General features: G+C 41.9%; 1 protein-coding gene across 2 annotated transcripts in view; it reads left to right on the plus strand.

Moving 5' to 3' along the window:
* The window catches only part of slc8a4b (solute carrier family 8 member 4b), a 135,690-nt gene that overhangs the window by 106,849 nt on the left and 10,287 nt on the right, over positions 1-18,554 (plus strand). The window contains exons 12-16 of one of the 2 annotated variants that reach the window (XM_005468067.4): positions 9,336-9,442; positions 12,016-12,140; positions 12,846-12,881; positions 13,524-13,623; positions 15,503-15,775. In XM_005468067.4, the coding sequence (XP_005468124.1) occupies positions 9,336-9,442; positions 12,016-12,140; positions 12,846-12,881; positions 13,524-13,623; positions 15,503-15,775 (641 nt within the window). The remainder of the gene's footprint in view (positions 1-9,335; positions 9,443-12,015; positions 12,141-12,845; positions 12,882-13,523; positions 13,624-15,502; positions 15,776-18,554) is intronic. The other variant, XM_019348140.2, reaches the window with a different exon arrangement.

Raw genomic sequence — 18,554 nt, forward strand, 5'->3', positions numbered from 1 at the left:
TAAACCCTGGATTTGATGTGATACATCGAGTTTCTTTCTTTGGTTCCACCTATAAGATTTCATCCCCTATTTTTGCCAGTTGTCCTCCAGGTCTTGCCTTATTAACTTTGAGCCTTTCTTGCTATCCACCATCATTTTGTACCATCACGTTACCAAGCAGTGTACCCGAAAGTAGCATCTGCGGCAGCTGCTCCATGAAAACAAACACCAGCTGTGCCTACAACTACAGCAGATTAGTCACTAAAGTACCCTGAATGCTGCGTGACAGGATTTCCGAAGCTTCATTTGACTGCAGGTTTAGCAACTTTGCTAAAGTATACAAATGACAATTTTATTTGGAGTTTTGTGGAGTCTTAAGATATGAAATATTGAGGACCTGGAAATAAAAACCTCTTTTTTTCATGCACCTTATGTGCAGAAACACACTAGAGCGCATCTGTGTGAAGATAAAACAATCATCCATATATTTTTGAATCGTTAGTGGGTCACTTGTGCCAGAATCGCATTAAATTTCCTGTGTGAGAAGCTGGGGAAACCTTTTTTTTTTAATTCTCTCTCATCTGTTTCGGCTTTTCCTTCTTAGCTGCCTTTTTTTAGCCTCACTTCGTATCCTCGTCTGTGTCCCTTCCTCATCCTCCTCCTCATTTTCATGTCCTGCTTCTCTTACCTCTTCTCCCCCTCCTCCCCGTACCCTTCTCTCTCACCCTCAGTTCATCCCCTGCACCTATCTCTTTCCATCTTCCCACATACACACCAGAGATAAAACTTTATTGCTCACCACAGCCAGAGACCAGTCAGTATGCGTGTGTATTTTGCATTTCCTCATTATGCGTTCCGTGATATCATTAAGAGGGGTGATATCTCTCCCCTAAAGAGCTTTTTATCTCTCCCTCTCTCTGCTGGCCTCACTCAAATTGCTTTGTTTGTGTTGCTTCCACGCAGACGAGAAGAGCTAAACGAAGGACTTCTCTCAGCCTACCTGCTCATGTAGAAGCATGTGTGGGTGTGTGAGGGATATTCAGAACGATTCATATCATTGATCGCGCGCAGCTCTTCAGTAATGTCTTTTTGCATCTTTCTACTGTCTTTGAAAAGGGAAAATCCTCCCTGATTGCAGTGTTAGCAGCTTTTACACTGGATTCATTCATAAAGTCGTTTCCGGCATTCCGACAGTCAAAAATGTTGGATTTCAATGACGAATTGGGAATTTTAGTTGGATTTTCATAGCATTATATTAAAAAACAGCCTGTGTTATTTGTTATTTAAAGGGGACCTATTGTGCTCATCTCCATGCTTTTATTCTTGGACTCGACCAGAGTGCCTTTGCATGAGTCACAGTTCAAAACTCAATTTCTTATAATGGGTCTTGGTGCAATCCCTCAGCCCATCAGTTGTCTGAAACAAGCTTTTTTGGTTCTCTCCATTTAAGGTAGCTTTCATCTGATTGGATGCTGGTCACAAACAGAAGGTTTGAACAGCCGTGTGCCTGAGATGACTGCGACATTGAACTGTGAAATCGAGTGCTTTGAGCTTTTGGCTCACAGGATTACTGTACAACGTCAGCTTCCCTCATTGTGTGAGGGTAAAGAAAGAGGTTTCCTTTCAAGCTAAGAAATCCAGACGGTGTCATGCACGTGCACTCAGCAGTTTGGATCCAGATTGAAATACTGCTTAGATGCAAACGTCAACAGAGCAAAGCCCAGAGTCTGTAAAAGGCGGATCGCTGCCCCCTCTCCTCAGCTGTCATCTTTCAGCTGCTATCAAGCATGCTTTGCGTTAACCTTTCATAGTATGTAGGAGTATTCTGGTAGAAAAACAGCCTGACGTGGACACGTGTACATGGTGAAAGCATCAGTATTAAGGGCTGAATAGGCAGAAGAAGGGCATTCATCCTCTTTTAAGAAACTGCAAGACTGTTGTGTTTGTTGTCTAGGGAAATAGGCTAACACGAGATGCTGCTAGTGGAGCTAGGGTTGGAGACAGGCTGCAAACTTAGCTTTGCAGCCTGTCTCAAACTTAGAAAGACTTGTGTGCAGTCGAGATGAGTCATGTCCTGCATGCTAAGAGCAGAATTAGCAACAATGCTAATCCAGCTGATATTGTTTACCAACAGACAAGCTGCAGGACTTTTTAGCAGCTCATAAAAAGCTCATAATTCTTTTAAAATATCTAGCTAATGCTAGCTTTAGCAAATGGAGTGAAACCTGCAGCAGGTACAGTAATTTACCAATCACACCCTCCTAATTTTGCAGTCTACTTAAGCTAGAAGTTTCCCAACTCTTCCTCTGACATGTCAGTGCTGCTGCTGCTGCCCTGCAGCTGTTTCGTCCCCTCCACTACCCGAGCATCCACCTGTCCGCTCTCATGGGATAATTACTCATCACTCTCCACTTTCTGTGTATCATATTTGCAGGGAGCAACGAGCTCGAAGCCTAACTGTTCTCACTGACCTGTCCGACTGGACTGCGTTTCAGTCTCTTTCAAATTCTTTTCGGTGCATTTACGCTTGTTTTGAAATCTGCTAATTATTTAACGCAGGAAGTAACTAAATGAGATCTTGGCTTCTTTACTCGTCAATATAGAAATGGATAGTGTGCCGAGGGCTTTACCTTCCCAGTTTTCAGTTGCTTTATCTGTGGCACAGTCAGTGTGCCATATCTGAGATAGATATGCTGGGTCACTCTCGGTAAACTATCAAAATCTGTAGCAGAGTGCTATTCTCCCTTTTGGACTATAATCAAATTTTTGTAATCTTGTTACTTGTTGTTATGGCCATTACCATCCTGGCAGCCATCTGAAGGTCTGTTCAAGATATACGCCCCCCCGTCTTGGCTCCTCGACTTTGTTGTTGTTTTATTTTCAAGCAGCCAGACTTCAGCTTCCCTTTTCCAAGTTTTACCCTTTAAACTAAAATATTTTACCATCGTGATTTTACTGCATAGTGGCAATTCTGTCTCTGAGCGAGTGCGTACATGAATAAGAGATTTAGTGGTTCCACCAGAAGGCACAATAGTAAAACTGGCGCGTGTATATAAATCAGAATCACTCAAGAAAATGAATTGTTAGCTGCTGCGGTCCTCTACGATGCTCTTTCTATAAAAATATGGTGGACTGTCTTTCAGTGCCTGAAACAGCACTCATGCACACAACACACACACACACACACACCTAGATGCACTAACACAAAAGCAGGAATGGAGCTGGGAGAAAATGGAAAGCGATGGAGACAAAGATATAAACAGAGGTTTTGTCCATTAAGTAATGCAGTGAGGGCTTAACTAATCAAACCAAACTCAGACCGTAGCTCCTGTAAGAACTTTAGAGCCACGCACAAACACGCAGGCACGCTGCAACGGTATAAAACTTTCCCATTAAATCGATTTACAGCTCACTCAGTTCTGTCTGGGGTTTTTCAATCAACAACACCTTTTGTTGACCTTTTTTTTCACTCTGTCCTTCTAAAAGTCTCTATTTCTGGCAGTGCAAGTTGTGTGCTCAGTGAACCTGGTATGTGTCTGATTTTTGTGTCAGTCCGTTGACAGAGCGGGGCGTTGAGGCTCCGCTCTGACAGAGGAACTTTCTGGGGAGCAGGTGTCAAAAAGTAACAAGGTAGAAACAGAAGGCGAGACGGAAGGGAAAGATTTAAAAAATGTGTAAAAAGGAAGAACATCACAAATGTAGGACATTAGGACGTGTTTTTATGCACTGTTCCTGCATTTTGAGTTCATTTTTGTTAAATAAATAATAGCATTATGTTTTTATACTAGAAGCGCTGCTGGAGCCTTAACTTCTTCAGATCGTATCCTTTTCTCCCTGCACCTGAAGCCAGTTTGGCAATAAGAGAAATCTATAGAAACAGAAGCAAAAGTATATATGTAGAGCAGGAGGTTGGTGGTTTGATCCCTGGCTGCTCCAGTCTGCATATAAATATTATCGGGCAAGATGCAAGAGTATGAATGTGTGTGAATGTTAGATAGAAAGCACTTAAGCATAGAAAAAAGTGCTTGTATAAGTGGGTGTGAATGGATGAACGAGGCATGTTGTGTAAAGTGGTTTGAGTGCTGCGAGAGAGAAGAAAAGTGCTATAAGAATCAGTCCATCAACGTTTACCTTAAATCTATAGCATTATAAGGCTGCTTGTGGCGCATCCCTTAGGAAGTAGTCTGGACAGTGGTTCCCAGGGGATGAAATCAGTGGACAAGTTACAATGATGTCAATGTTGATTTCTCCATTTTCACCTCCTCATTCCTCCCACCACAGCTCCGGCTTTGTGAGCTCCCTTTTTCCGGCTTAGTTTCTTCTTATTTGGTCTGAGCGCTGAGCGTTGTGCTGGCCACAAGGCTCACACAAGGCTTGAGGTGGTATTATCTCCATGCTTATGATGCTGCAGGCCGGAAGGACAACTTTAAAGTCTTCAATCAGGACCTCTGCCCTGCCAGGTGTCAGGCATAGCCTCAAATAGTATGACTTTGAGTGATTCACAAGTTCTGCAAGAAGTTTAAGGAACAATCCCTTTTAAAGAGGCCTGGTTCTTTTGTTACTGTGGTTTGCAGAAGTTTTTATCTCTGGCTTGTTAAAAAGCAAAAACAGGACACAGAATGGTGAATCCTTTCACTAAAGCTCTGCCTGTGATCACTTCTGCTTTAAAAGTCTCCAAACAGAAGGTGAGGGGATTTAAGGATCTGAATTCCTGCTTCGAGGTGTGTCCCATGATCGTTGAAGACAAGCCTTTGGTCGCCACTGTCTCCACTGGTAGCCTGTCAGACTGTCGTCAAGGATTAGAGATGCACTTTCTGCTACTTTACAGAAATCATCAATAAATCTCATCCATGATCTAGGGGAAAGACTTCTGGAAGACTTCAGTATTTCCACTCAGACGTTTTGTCCTAGACAGACTCAGAGAAAATTCGAGTGAACTTTTGGCTCACATCATCACTGGGTGTCTGGGTGGGAGTGGACACTCCTGCAGGCTTAGCCTTAGTCACTGTATAGTGGACATGAGGCTTTTTCCTCTCTGTCACCTCCTTTTTTGCAATCCCCCCCCCGCCTCTCTCCTCTTTCACTTCCTCTCTGTTTACTTGCTTTGCATTTCATTACTTCTCTATCCACTTACCTCTGTCTTCCCTCGCCCATGTCACTGTCAGTTTGTGCTTATTTATTGTTGCTACTCTCGTTCTTCCTTCTATGAGGTCACATTGGGGTTTACTGTGATTGTGCTCTAACATTTACCTTTTTAATTGTCTTTTTTTGTGTTTGGAACATTGAGTTCTTGGCTTCAGATCACATTTTAGCAGCTGATGTTAAATTAGAGCTAATTCACTAGCTGGGACCACACCCTCAGTAACGATGGGCGATGAGGGATGAGGAAGTGTGGCGACGGCTCCCGGGCCGGGCAGATCCCCATGTACTAACGAGAAGTGAATGAAGGAAAGGAAGAGAGGAGAAGAGAGGGAAAATGGGGGGGAAGGGTGGGGCATGAAAATGAGAACAGCGGGTATAGGTGAAGCGGGGCTTTTATAGCCTGAGGCCGGAGGGGGCGTGAAGGAGGAGAGGTCCCGCTCCTGAAATTCAGATGATATCTCCACTAAAAGTATGATATAGCACCGCTGCCAGAAGCTCACTTTAAGTCAAAGTGTTGGGTTAAAGCATTGAATTTGATAGTAGAGCAGCGGTCCCCAAACCCCGGGCCACGGACCGGTGCCGGCTCGGGTGTGAAATTTATGTATTTTAGGGTTTTTATCGTTAACTTGGTTTCCCTGGGTCTTTTCCCATGTTGTAGTTGTGCGTCTTCTTTTTTTTTTTAAGAAATATTTATGTGTTACCATGGTGACCAGAGAGCATTAAGGGGCAGAAAAGGTTGGGGACCTCCAAAAGCAAGTCAGTCCCCACAGATTCCCCAGTAAACTTGCCTAAATAAACAGCATTAAAAGCGCCACCATCTTTTTTTACAGTCTGTGGATATAACGAGCATAATATCTCTTCCCACTCAGTTCCCTGTAGTCCTCCTAAATACATTAGGATGTTTTTTTATCTCCTTTTGTTTCACATCTGATTAAACAACATTTTAATTTCTTCTCCAGCACTGCCTGGGAGTTGGCCACTCACGCTGATGTGACGCTGGAAATAGCAAATCCAGCAAGTTCACATCCACAGTTGCCTTGACAGCTCGCCAACGATAAAAATGGACTTCCACGTCTCTTCCCCTCCGCCGCTTTCTCTTTCCCTCACTGCCCTTCCTCCACCCTCCATAAACGTCTCCCCCTCCATTTCTCCCTCTCGCTCCCTCTTTCTGCTGAAGCAAAGCCTATTTTCCGCATTATAGTCAACATGGCTGACAGCGAAACGTGCAATGACACAACCAGGTGGAAGTGAACGCTATTTCTTCCTCTCTGCTTGGTAGACGCAGATGGATCGTAGTGATGAAGATGAAACGGGTCAGAAAGATACCAAACCTGATGAAATTTCCTTAGAAGCATCAAAGCTGCTACACAACACGCACAAATAACAATTAAACAGAGAAATACTTAATAAACTATAAAAATAGTTCTCCTTTTAAAGTGAGGATAAACATTGCATGTAATGACTTTAGTGAAACTCCATTTAATCTCTCCATTTAAAGTAATTGGAAGTATAATTTGCTGAAGCTTTGTGCTCTCTGATAAAATCTTCCATTCTTGGCTTTGTCATATTTAACCAGTTTTATATTTTATGGTCTTAAAATAATTATCAGCTGTGACTCACATCTCTATGTGCTGTAGCTTTAACTGCTCTCCCTGGCTTATGCTTTCCACGTATGTGCTTGGAAGGGTGGGGATTTCCCAGAACTGAGCCATATCGCCAAATATAACGCACTGCAGATGGACCAAACATCGTTGTCCTGAATGAACTGAGTCTGATTCAGCCAGACAGTTCTGTTTGAAATGTTTATTTACAGCGAGCAGTTTAGTGTATAGGCTTTGACCTCATCTTCCACAGAATCTAAACGCACAGATGTGTTTGGTAGTGATGAGTAAATATCATCCCACCATTCAGGATCAGCAGCAGTACCGTGGTGCAAAGCAAAGGCAGACATAGGAAATTAACATCTTAGATAGAACACCCAAATTAAAGGGGGTAGCCTTGATTGAAGGTGCTTGCGGTGCATATTGTCTTTGTATGTAGGATTGTTAGAATCCAGTAGAGGTTTGGACCTTGACTGGGCCATTGCAACACCTCAGTTGTTTTCTTTTTCAGGCATTCTGTTGTAGATTTGCTGCTGTGTTCGGGATCACTGCTGCATGACCCTGTTTCAGACAAGCTTTAGCTGTCAGACAGATGGCCATACATTTGACTACTTTCATATGCAGAGGTGTTCATGGTTGACTCAATAGCTGCAAGCTGCCCAGGCCCTGTGACTGCAAAATAACCCCAAATCATCACCCCTCCACCCCCGTGCTTGGCAGTTGATATGTGGTGCTTTTGCTGATATGCCGAGTTTGCTTTTCTCCAAATGGTTCAGCGTGGTTTACAGGCAAACATCTCTACATTGTTCCAGACATATTGTGGTTTTTGTTGAGACGCAACTTTGCCATGTTCTTTTAGAAAGAAGAGGCTTTCTCCTTCAAAACAAGCTCTACTTGTTCAGTCCTTTTCTGATTGTACCGTCAAGACCTTAAAGATTTAATGTTTCATTAAATGTTAACTGAACTCTCTGAGCTCTAACTCTTTGTTTTTTTTGGTTTCTATGTACATTACATGGTCTAATCTTGGGGTGAATTTGCTGGGATGTTCAAACCTAAGAATGACACCTGGCTTTGTGTTAACACACAGCTGAAGGCTCCAGCATTTAACCACATCTCAGTCACGCAGAGTGAATCCAGTCCTCAGGATTTGGAATCCCAATCATAAAAGTTTTCTCGCGAGTAATCTAGAATTTACCAGACCAATCCTGGCAGGAACCGGGGGTCGTTAGCTGTCTGGGGAGCCCGACACAGAGGCTGCAGCCTTGCGAATGCCATGACTTTCAATCATCATGACGCAAGATGCAACTAACCTAGTCTCCTTTGTCCTTTTTGCAGTCCAATGCATTAGCTTCAATTGTGTTTCACATTTAGTGCTAAAAAATGTTGTGGTAGCAGCCTCAAAGAGCAACTAAGGAGACTCTCGCTACATGACTTTCTTCACGTGTTCCAATTAACAAGTTTTTCTAACAAAAATTCTTCACCACATTCTTTCGTGATTTTAGAGACGTTCCAGCCAATTCTCCACACCGGACCAGCAAACTGCCAAAACTTCTGATTGTATAAAAGTCCTCAGTTGCTAAGAAGTAGCTCAGGTCTGGGTTCTACTGCTACACACAAAGAAATGTAGATATGAAGCTGGTTAAACATGCGAAACCAGCTGATAAAAGTAACACGCAGAAAGACAGAAGCTACACACTGAGTGGAAACTGAAGGAAATAACAAACCAGTAAATATGAATGCACACACTGTGTTAGTTGTAAAAAATTGCAGATGTTTAAACTGGGGGAAAATGGATTGAATAGATTTGTCAGGAATGTAATTGTTGTTGATTTACAGTGAAACTCCACATGAAAAGCAATCACAGCTTTCCAGTCCGTCACATTTACAGCTTGCTACGAATGTGTCCTTCCTGCACTGACACCTTAATGTCTGCAGTTTTGGACACAAATTATTAGTTTTTATGGTTTTCAAAGATTCTTTTCTTTATGTAGACAATAAAATCATTATTCAAATATATCAATAGTCTGTCTTTTGCAACACAAGCAGTACTAAGAAGTGCTCCAATAGCTATTTTTGAAAATCTCCACACCTTTTTTCCGCTCCAATTTACACATCCCCTCAAAACTCTCTGCACTGCATTTTAGGAGCTCCCCTGGGCGCTCCTGATTGAAAATGTTTCCCCAGTAGTTGTGGTGCTCATAGCATCACTGTCAGTTGTCAAGCCTGGGGGGTAGCTAGCACCCTCACACGGCGTTCCCCCGAGTACTGCCAATCTGTGCTTCAGCCTTCACTTTTGCTCAGACTCGTCATCCTTTCCTCTGAGAGAAATCACAAGGGGATCAAATCTAATTATTTTTCCTTTTTTGGGTGTGTTTATTATAACTGTTACTTCAGGTTAGGTAGTAAAATGATTACTTATGTCAGTGTGTTTCAGTGTAGGGGCAGCAGAAATGACCTCGTGTCCGATTACAACCTGTCACGGGGAGAGTTTTAATAGACTGGTCCTTTGCCATGAACAAGCTTTTACTATGATGGAGAACATAAAACCAAAAAGGTAATTATCTGGACTGCACACACTGAGCCTCGTCTTCTCTCTCTCTTTTTAACAAACAGGAAGATCATCGAGGTGAAAATCATTGATGATGAAGAGTATGAGAAGAACAAGACCTTCACCATCGAGCTGGGAGAGCCTGTTCTGTTGGAGATAGGACAGAAACACGGTGAGACTTTCTGCCCGTGTGTGTGTGTGTGTGTGTGTGTGTGTGTGTGTGTGTGTGTGTGTGTGTGTGTGTGTTCAAAGAGAGTATCAAGAAGTCAGGAGAGAGAGCAGGAACAAGGAAAGTGTGACAGACAGAATGACGTCTTTATTTATCAGCAAACAGGCCCGGTGCACATCTGTCGCTTGGAGACAAGGTGAGACCAGCATTGATTACCTGAAGCCTCCAATCTAAACTCAGATTAACCGTGGAAACATTTCACTTTGAGCCACTGAGGATGTGACTTGGGAAGGATTTCGACATCACTGGCCCTGAGCTGCGATGCGTTTTTCAAGTAATCGTGTCACAGGAGGGATAGGAGTAATAACTCATCCAAATCAGCATGTGATCTGCTTAATTATGTCACCATAAGGAGGTTTAGTGTATGCAGTATAAACAAAAGCCAGAAAGCTTCTTTTCGTTGTCTGGAATCGCTGTAGTATCGCAGCGTCGTCACAGATGGAACACAATTTGCAGTTTAGTCATGACAAATGAACCATTTCGATCAGCTTCTTTCCTCTCGCCCTGTCATCTGCTAATTTAAAACCCGCACAGATCTTTGAAATCCAAGAATCTAAAACATTTAAGCCCCCGCCCTTCTTTTTTTTAAGAATGTGAGAAGCTTTAGATGAAAATTTAAAAGCTTCTTTAACAGAGAGACAGCTGATCTCCCCTAGGTGACTCAAGGCTGGAGAGAACCAATGCTCAAAGTCAATACGTCATTTTTATATGTGTATATATATATATATATATTCCACATTTAATGCTAAACATTACCAGCATTGTACCCCTGAATGTGTTAGCAGCTTCAAAGAGCAGCTAATGTGTCCCAATCAACAAGTTCACGTATTTTTCAAACAAAATTTCTTCGCCACGTTCATTCGTGTCTTTAAAGACGTGCCAGCCAATTAGCCACACCAGAAACCTCCTGCTTTATCACTCTTTAAACACACACAGGGGCTCTTCTCAAAGAGTCTATAGTGTAGATGTCACACAGGAAGAGCCCATAGCCTGCGGCATGCTGTGGCATGTTTCATTACAGAGAAATGTGATGGGTTTTATAATGCTGTCACAGAGCGAGCAGACTGGCAAACACATAATGCTGTGTCACATACAGTACACAGCTTTTCAATTACAGCGAGCTAGACACTGATAACAGCAAAAATTAATAACTTGCTGTCTGCTTTTGAAACGTGAGCGAGCAGGGAGACATTTGGGAGAGATGCTGCAGCATACATGGAAGCGCGCAATAGAGAGGTCGGAGAAAACGTAAAGTCTTTGAGGATAAAGCTTGTGTTTCCCATGTTTAAAGATTTAGCATATACAGAAATATTCTTTCACAACCCATAGCATACATTATCTGACAGAGATCTCAGTAATAATTCGCACTGCTGCGGTCTCTGCTGAGAATAATGAAAAAAAGGTGCGTGTCTTGAGATGATGTCTGAAATCTGTCAAATTAAAAGATTAAGCAAACGACTATATGGAGAAACCTCAGGGCAAGATTTGATGATTAAATGCCACGGAGTTATTTGAGTAACGTGACTGCTCAAAACTAGAGTAATTGTACTGAGCTGAAATTTAAAAATGGACCTATTATGTTCATTTCCAGCTCCATATTTTTTTCGTGCACTCCACTAGAGTGACATTGGATGATTCACTGTTATATATATCATTCTTTTGTAGCTCATACATTGGTCTTTGTTGCTAAAACAGCTTTTGTTTTAAGTCTTCTGATTGGCTATCCTTCCTAAACAGAAGGTATGAACCAATAAAGGTGGAAAGTATTGATAGATGCACAGTTTGTTTTGGTCGATAAACCAACACAGAACCTATTACTGATTTCCATCACAGTATAAATAAAACAGTACAATTATCATGTCACATGTTATGTTATGTTGTATGATATGTAACTAGTATTTGATATTTTCTCTACCATTTTAGGCACAATTTTCATCTTAATTCTTTAAAAATATCTCACTGTTAAACAAAAAAAACTCAGAATAACACAAGGAAACATTTCAGACCTTATTTTTAATATCTTTTCATTTTCACTGTGAGTTGGGTAAAGTTATGTATAGGTATGAATGTCAGACTTTAAATGAGGCAGAGCTTGTTAATGGAGTGTGCAGGGATGTTATTCAGCACATATAAATTGCCTTGGTAAAGGGAGTGGTATGTTTCTCAGTGTTTCTATTGACTTTTTTTAAGTAGGAGCTTAGATAATAATAAATCCTATATGTGAAAATATTAGCAAACTAGCTTTGGCCTTTAAAAATGTCAGTGTGCAAGTAAATGGAGCAGTAATAAAGACATTTCAAAATGAAAGCACGTAAAGTCTTAAACAGTATCCTGGCGAGGCACATCCACCGGAACTGAAAGGTTTGCTCTTATTTTGAAAGTACAGTCACTGCTAACCAACAAGCACCAACCCGTTCTTGTCATGCGCTTCTCTGCAGCCAGGCTGGGCAGGTAGCTGTTTCTGTTATTAATGTTACTTTAAAGTCTCATCACTACTCATCTCTATTGTCACCTAGGTGACTCAAATGAAAATAAGCCTTTGGTGGGGGCGGAGGAAGAAGAGGTGGCCAAGATGGGCTGTCCCAGTTTGGGCGAACACACACAGCTAGAAGTGGTCATAGAAGAGTCCTACGAGTTCAAGGTAAGTGTGTGTAACAATGCCATTACCAGAGCAGGTGTATGTGAGCGATTAAATCCTGCTGGGTCGCTAAAACTAAATGTCCAGTATCATTCTTTCATTTTGCAGTGGATGCATGTAGAGCAACGCCTTCTCTCCTAGGATGCTGCTAATTTTTAAAAAGGACCTGCAAAAAATAAGTAAATTATTTATTAACACAATGTTTTCAGAAACTCAAAGAAGTTAAGTCGCTTTCTTTTCAAGCTCCTTCCATCATCTGGACGACTGAGAACCTACACAGACGATATGTTTTCATCATATTTCAGTACAAACGGGTATTAAACAAGCCTGGCTTTCTTCTTTCATAAATATTTTAACACTAGGAGGCGGGCCTTCCTACATCTGATCCATTTCTAACTCTGACAAACACCATCGTCACAAGTGTGCAGCCGGGGAAACACAATAACGACACAACAACAGGGCTCTCTGTGGCTTTACCTCACGTGGACCCCTGTCTCTTCATCTTGTGTCATCATATCGTTACTTATTTTTCCTGTTAATTGTCATATTCATTTGTCCTCTCATTGGTGATTTTCATCTCTGTGTTTGGTCTCGAAATGTCACCGCTCGTGCGTCTGCGTACAGATTTCATCATCTCACGTGTCCATTTTTTGTCATTTTGTGTGCGTGTATGTGTGTGTGTGTGTGTTTGTGTGTGTCTGTGTGCAGAGAGCAGTAAATACACTTCTTAGGCATGCTGAAAAGGTAATCCATCTTTTTCATGCATGCAAAGCTTGTTCTCTAATCATCTACTGTACAATACTGAAATGTACTAATGGTGCCTGGGTTAATCACATCCCAATCTATAAATCATTAAGCGTTGCCACACATCGGGATTAATTTGTAATTTATCTTACCGGGACTGCTAAAATACGGCACATTTACCATTTTATGATGCTTTTAACATAGTAGATAGTAAAAAATTCAGATTCCCTCCAAGCCCTGTCAGTAAAGTTACAGTAATGACTGCTGGTGCTGTGCTCCTTAGCTGCTGTGAGCTCTTTTACAACACCTTTTATCATCTTTCTTCTCTTGCCTGTTTTAGAATAAAACACTGAAGCAGTATGCCTGAAGGTTTTTCCTTCCTGAATTTTACAGCGAGCATAAGTAAAATGTGGCACGGCTGATTTCACAGCTTCATATTAATTAGCACACCTTATACCTGGAGTGTACCGGGTCCTGAAAATTTAAATGAAAGGCCTGAAATCAGCAATTTCCTCTTTCTGTATAGCTGCGAATGAATTAACAGCTTGAGGGTTGTGTTTTTCCTGTTCTGCCTGATTTGTATGCAATGGCATGGTTGATATTTGTGCGTTTGTATATTTGTGTGTGTGCGTGTGTGTGTAGAGTACAGTAGATAAGCTGATCAAGAAGACAAACTTGGCCTTGGTGGTGGGAAGCAGCAGCTGGAGGGAACAGTTTGTCAATGCTGTTACAGTCAGTGCAGGTAACACACACACACACACACACACACACACACACACAAAAAGGGCTTCATTTTGATATATGAACAGTGGTTTTGGCTGACATTTTTCTTGACTTTATTTTTAAAGATGGTGGATGGAAGGAAAGAACTTCAGCATTTAATTTGGACCCTTATAGCATATTTTTCATAAGGAGAGCTCATCAGAAGGAATTGAAAGTGATTTATTGATGTACAGAATTCAGTTTGAGATATTTGGCGGTTAGACCCTGATGGCCCGGCGCAGCAGAACGGGACCTCAGTGGTGATAGGGATTAGAGCAGGACTCCCCGGAGTCTAGACGCTGGTGGTGGAGATGAAGATGGGGGCTTGAACGGAGCCTGAGTTGCACGAAGGCAACTGCAAGGAAGAATGACAGATGTACAGTGCGCGGAGTGAAAGCTGATTGGCTGGAAGAAGGCCAGCAGAAAGCTGATTGAACAAGACGTGTGATATCACAATCAGCTTGACAGCGTGGGAAAGTGGAAGTGATGTAAAGCTTAGTTTAGCCATCAACACCTGGGAAGCAGACAGATGAGTGACTACAGATCTTCCCAATTGAACTTACACATAAGCTATAGTCTGTTTCTTTACTGTCACAGACGGAAGTCTTATTCAGTTTTAGTTATGTAAAGTAGTTTGACATTGTAGGAAATGCAGTACATGGACAAAAGAATATTTCTACCTGCACGTTACACATGCACATATGGAGTTGCAGTTATGACTGCTTCCACTCTTTGGAGTGTGTCTGTAGGAATTTCTGCCCATTCATCTGAATTGGGGGATACGTGGGCAGAAAGTGATGTTTTGGATGAGGGGGCCTGGCATGTGTTCTCCATTCTAGTTTATCCCAAAAGTTCTGATGGGGTTAAGGCTCCGTTTGGGCCAGTCAAGTTCTTATCGACCTTGCTTTGGGCTTGGTGATGTAAGGCTTCCATGCAGCTGCTTCACCATGGAAACCAAGCCATGAAGCTCCCAGGGTACAGTTTGTGTGCTGATGTTGATGCCAGAGGAGGCTTGGAACTCTGCACGTATTGAATCAGTAGAGCAGGTTTTATATACTATTCAATAATATCCCTTAGAATTCACTTTGGAATATCTTGGACAGAAGAAATGTATCAAAATGACTTGCTAGTTGCTATGGTGACATTTGATTACAGTACCACACTCAATTTTCTTTTTTTTTGCAAATATTTGTAAAGGCAGACTGCAAGGCTGCATGCTTGACTCTGTAAGGTGGTGGCAATGGGATTGAATGAAACAGCTCTCATATATGGGCATAGTATGGGCTACTAGCAAGCTAGATTAGCATAACATAGCATAATTATTGGTACATTATAGCATTTAATTAATACAGAATTTTGTGTTGCTTAAAACAACCCCTCACTCTTAATTTAAATATATTTCTATAATCTCTAAAGCTTATCAATTAATATGACGTGCGTTATTAGCTTCTACTTAAAATGTTAGGTTGGGGAGGTATTTCAGGCAGTTAGCCTTTTTGCTTATATTGGGTAGTTTTTTGTGAATTACAGCTGCATACCAGCTGCTTTTCATCAAGTCATGACTAAAACATTTAAAACAATGTCAAATACAAATTGAGTGAGATTTAAAGTGCTGCTAAATGAGTGTTTTAAGCAAAGCTAAGTGGATCAGCTGTTTTTTAGTCTTTATGCTAATCTAAGCTAATCAAGAGACTTTGGAGGTAAATGTGACAATGTGTGATATAAACGATAGCAAACTTCTGTCTCTTATTACAGTTAAAGCTGAAGTTTATCTGTCTTGTTTCTTCTTTTTGTCTCATCCCTTTTTATTAATCGTCTTGTTACTTTTACTCTGTTTCAATCTCCCACCTTACCCAAAGGAGATGATGACGAGGAGGAGAGCGGCGAGGAGCGACTGCCCTCCTGCTTCGACTACATCATGCACTTCCTCACTGTCTTCTGGAAGGTTCTGTTCGCCTTCGTCCCTCCCACAGAGTACTGGAACGGCTGGGCCTGCTTCATCGTCTCCATATCACTTATCGGCGTCCTCACCGCAGTCACGGGCGATCTGGCATCTCACTTCGGCTGCACGATAGGACTGAAGGACTCGGTGACGGCTGTGGTGTTTGTAGCGCTGGGAACATCAGTGCCAGGTGAGGATGAGTGGGGAAGAGCCTTATTATTTCACTTTCAATCCCAATCTAAGCACCAAAACTTTCACCACCACACGCTCATCAATGGCCAGCTCATCAAAAACATCAGGAAACGTTTCTGGGATCTTTATTTCTTTTATATTGTTTTCACCTTTCAAACAACTTGGTTAGATTGGGTTAAAATACAAACTTTCAACAACGGCTACAGTGTCTTATCCATGCTGATGATTGGTCAGCATGGATAAATGCCACCCGTTTCCTGAGAACACGCTCTTAGCTGGATTGAAAAATCCTGAATTAACCTATCGAGTTCATAACCACCACCTCTGTGTGACCTCTATGTATGAGTGCGGCTGTTAAAAACAAGCGGGAAGAAGATTTCCCCAACTTGCAGCTTGATCTGAATACAGGTATGAGGAGAGGTTTAGCAGGACTCAAACAGAAACAGATGGCTCGATGTTACGCCACAGTGGTGCAGAGTGATTATTTTCCACGTTTGCCATGTTACAAATTCCTCCCCTCCCATTACACCACACTCGAGCTTTCCGTTTCACCAAACATGAAATGAGCTGCGTCTTCCCTCCAAAGTTCAGATGTAAGTAAACAAACACAAGCCTCTCTCCTGCACCTGATTTCAATAGCAGCCGCTTTGACTTCCAGGATCGAAATCAAAAATGTAATTGTAAAACTCCGGCTCCGTCACAGCCTTCAGCCTCGGATTTTTTTCTTGCCCGGAGTGGGCAGATCGTCCCCAGACTTTCATTCAATTCCCTGCCTCATTCCTAACGACAGCAGGTTTATTGTTGCCCCTTCGTATGATTTATAGAAACGGCTCCTGTGCTGCTCTTCCAGGCGGTAACTTGGATGGCTTGTGGCGAGGTCTCTGGAAAGTAGTGTTTGAATCAATTCCTTCTACAACCATGTTATGGTGTGTGAAGGGGAATTTTAGATCCGTAAATCAGCGCGTTTCCTTTTGCAAGGTTCTAATGTTTTTATTTTCCCTCTTGTTGTGAATCTCTGATCACTTTCACTCCCAGCCAAATCTCTATCTGTTCCTTCTTTAGTCTCTCATAGTCACCCCACTTATCTGTTAGGCTCTCGTGCCCCACTCTGGTCAATTTGTTACTCTGACTTGGTGTTACCTTACTCCGCTCTTTCTTTCCTCCTCTTAGTGTTTTTGCTATTGGATCATCCATCATTCTGACCTGTGTATGCTGTAGAAACCAGGCGTGCGTGTGGGTAAAAACGTGTGCTTTTCCTGTCGAGATGCTGCAAGTTAGCATGCAGCATCTCCAGCGGGCCATTATAACTTTCACTGGGAGTGTTTGCTGCCTTCTGTGTGTGTGTGTGTGTGATCTCCTTAAAACTTGTTAGGAACACTCATCTGGTCTCTCGTCTCCATTTCTCTGACATGCGCCCTTCCCTCCTCCTCCTCTTCTCTCTGTCCTCCTCGAGATTCATAAAAGCATTTCTGTGTTATTAGATTGGAGACACACTCCAGGATTATCGGCCCAATTTACACAGAATTTGCAGATTCAAGCAATTAGAGAGCAAACGCTGATGGTTTGAAAGCTGCACGCTGCAAAATGTTTCTGCCTGTTTAAGAGGTTTGTACAGCTCATTTGTAACCATCTGAGGTATTTAAACGGTAAGTGGTGTTTGATATGTGCGTCCGTGGTGAGCAAACGCTGACGCTGGTTTGCAGTCTTCATTTCGTACGCTGCTTCATACCTGAAGTTTATGTCTGTGTGAACTGATTTTTGACTTTTTGAGTAATATTGAGTTTTTTATTGTTTGATGAGAGCTCTTCTTTTGATCTAAATACATGAATTTCACTGTGGAAAGTCCTTTTGGGTTTTTTTGGGGAAGTTGCTGCAACAGAGGATTTAAATTGTTTTAGTATAACAATAAAAATCTGCACAGCCTCATTCATCAAATGAGAACTTTTAGATATTTTTGTGACCATTTAGCAGGAATAGTGTGGACGAAAGGAGTTTATACAAGCCAAATGAAGATGTTCAGAAGATGACACTCCAGTAGGTCTGCGTACATTCACCACAGCATTAAACAGGCTGTTCTCGTCATTGTTAGCTGTGTGGCTGGCTAGGCAGGACCCAATCGCAGGACTCAGAGACGGGGGATTTAAATCTAAGAGGCAGCTTTATTTGCTGTGATGAAGAAGTAAGATGTGGTACAAAAATAAAAAACCACTAAGAGAAACAAGACAAACTAGAACTAAAACTCTTGCAACCAGGACACAATAAAGGAACATGAACTACACACAAGAAACACACTGCAAACACGGAGACCACGACACGACCAGAGTGCGACTGAAGACTTAAATACACATGCAGGATAACAAGGGGATGGGAAACAGGAGGGAAACACAGCAGGAACAAATCAGACGTAATGAGAGAGGGGAAGGAAAACTGAACACAGTCCACACAGGACAAGAGACTATCATAACAAGACAGGAAACACTGAAAAGGAAAAGACTAAGGAAGGTAAACCAGAACCACAAAGGATAAACACAAGAATCAGAAAACTCATAAACATAAGAAAACTAAACTAGGAAATATGAGAACTCTAGGAATACCACAATAATGACTTATCAAGATTCCAAGAAGTCAAGAGCTCCACAAACACAAAACACTGGGTCAGAGACCCACAACCATGACAGTTCTGTTTAAGACATTTATTGTCCCGACAAAGATATATATCACAAAAATGTTACATTTCCTGTAAATTCCGTGAATCTCGGGTAACTCGACTTGTGTGA

Source organism: Oreochromis niloticus, linkage group LG3 (genome assembly GCF_001858045.2).
Source record: "Oreochromis niloticus isolate F11D_XX linkage group LG3, O_niloticus_UMD_NMBU, whole genome shotgun sequence".
Classification (NCBI taxonomy): Eukaryota; Metazoa; Chordata; class Actinopteri; order Cichliformes; family Cichlidae; genus Oreochromis; species Oreochromis niloticus.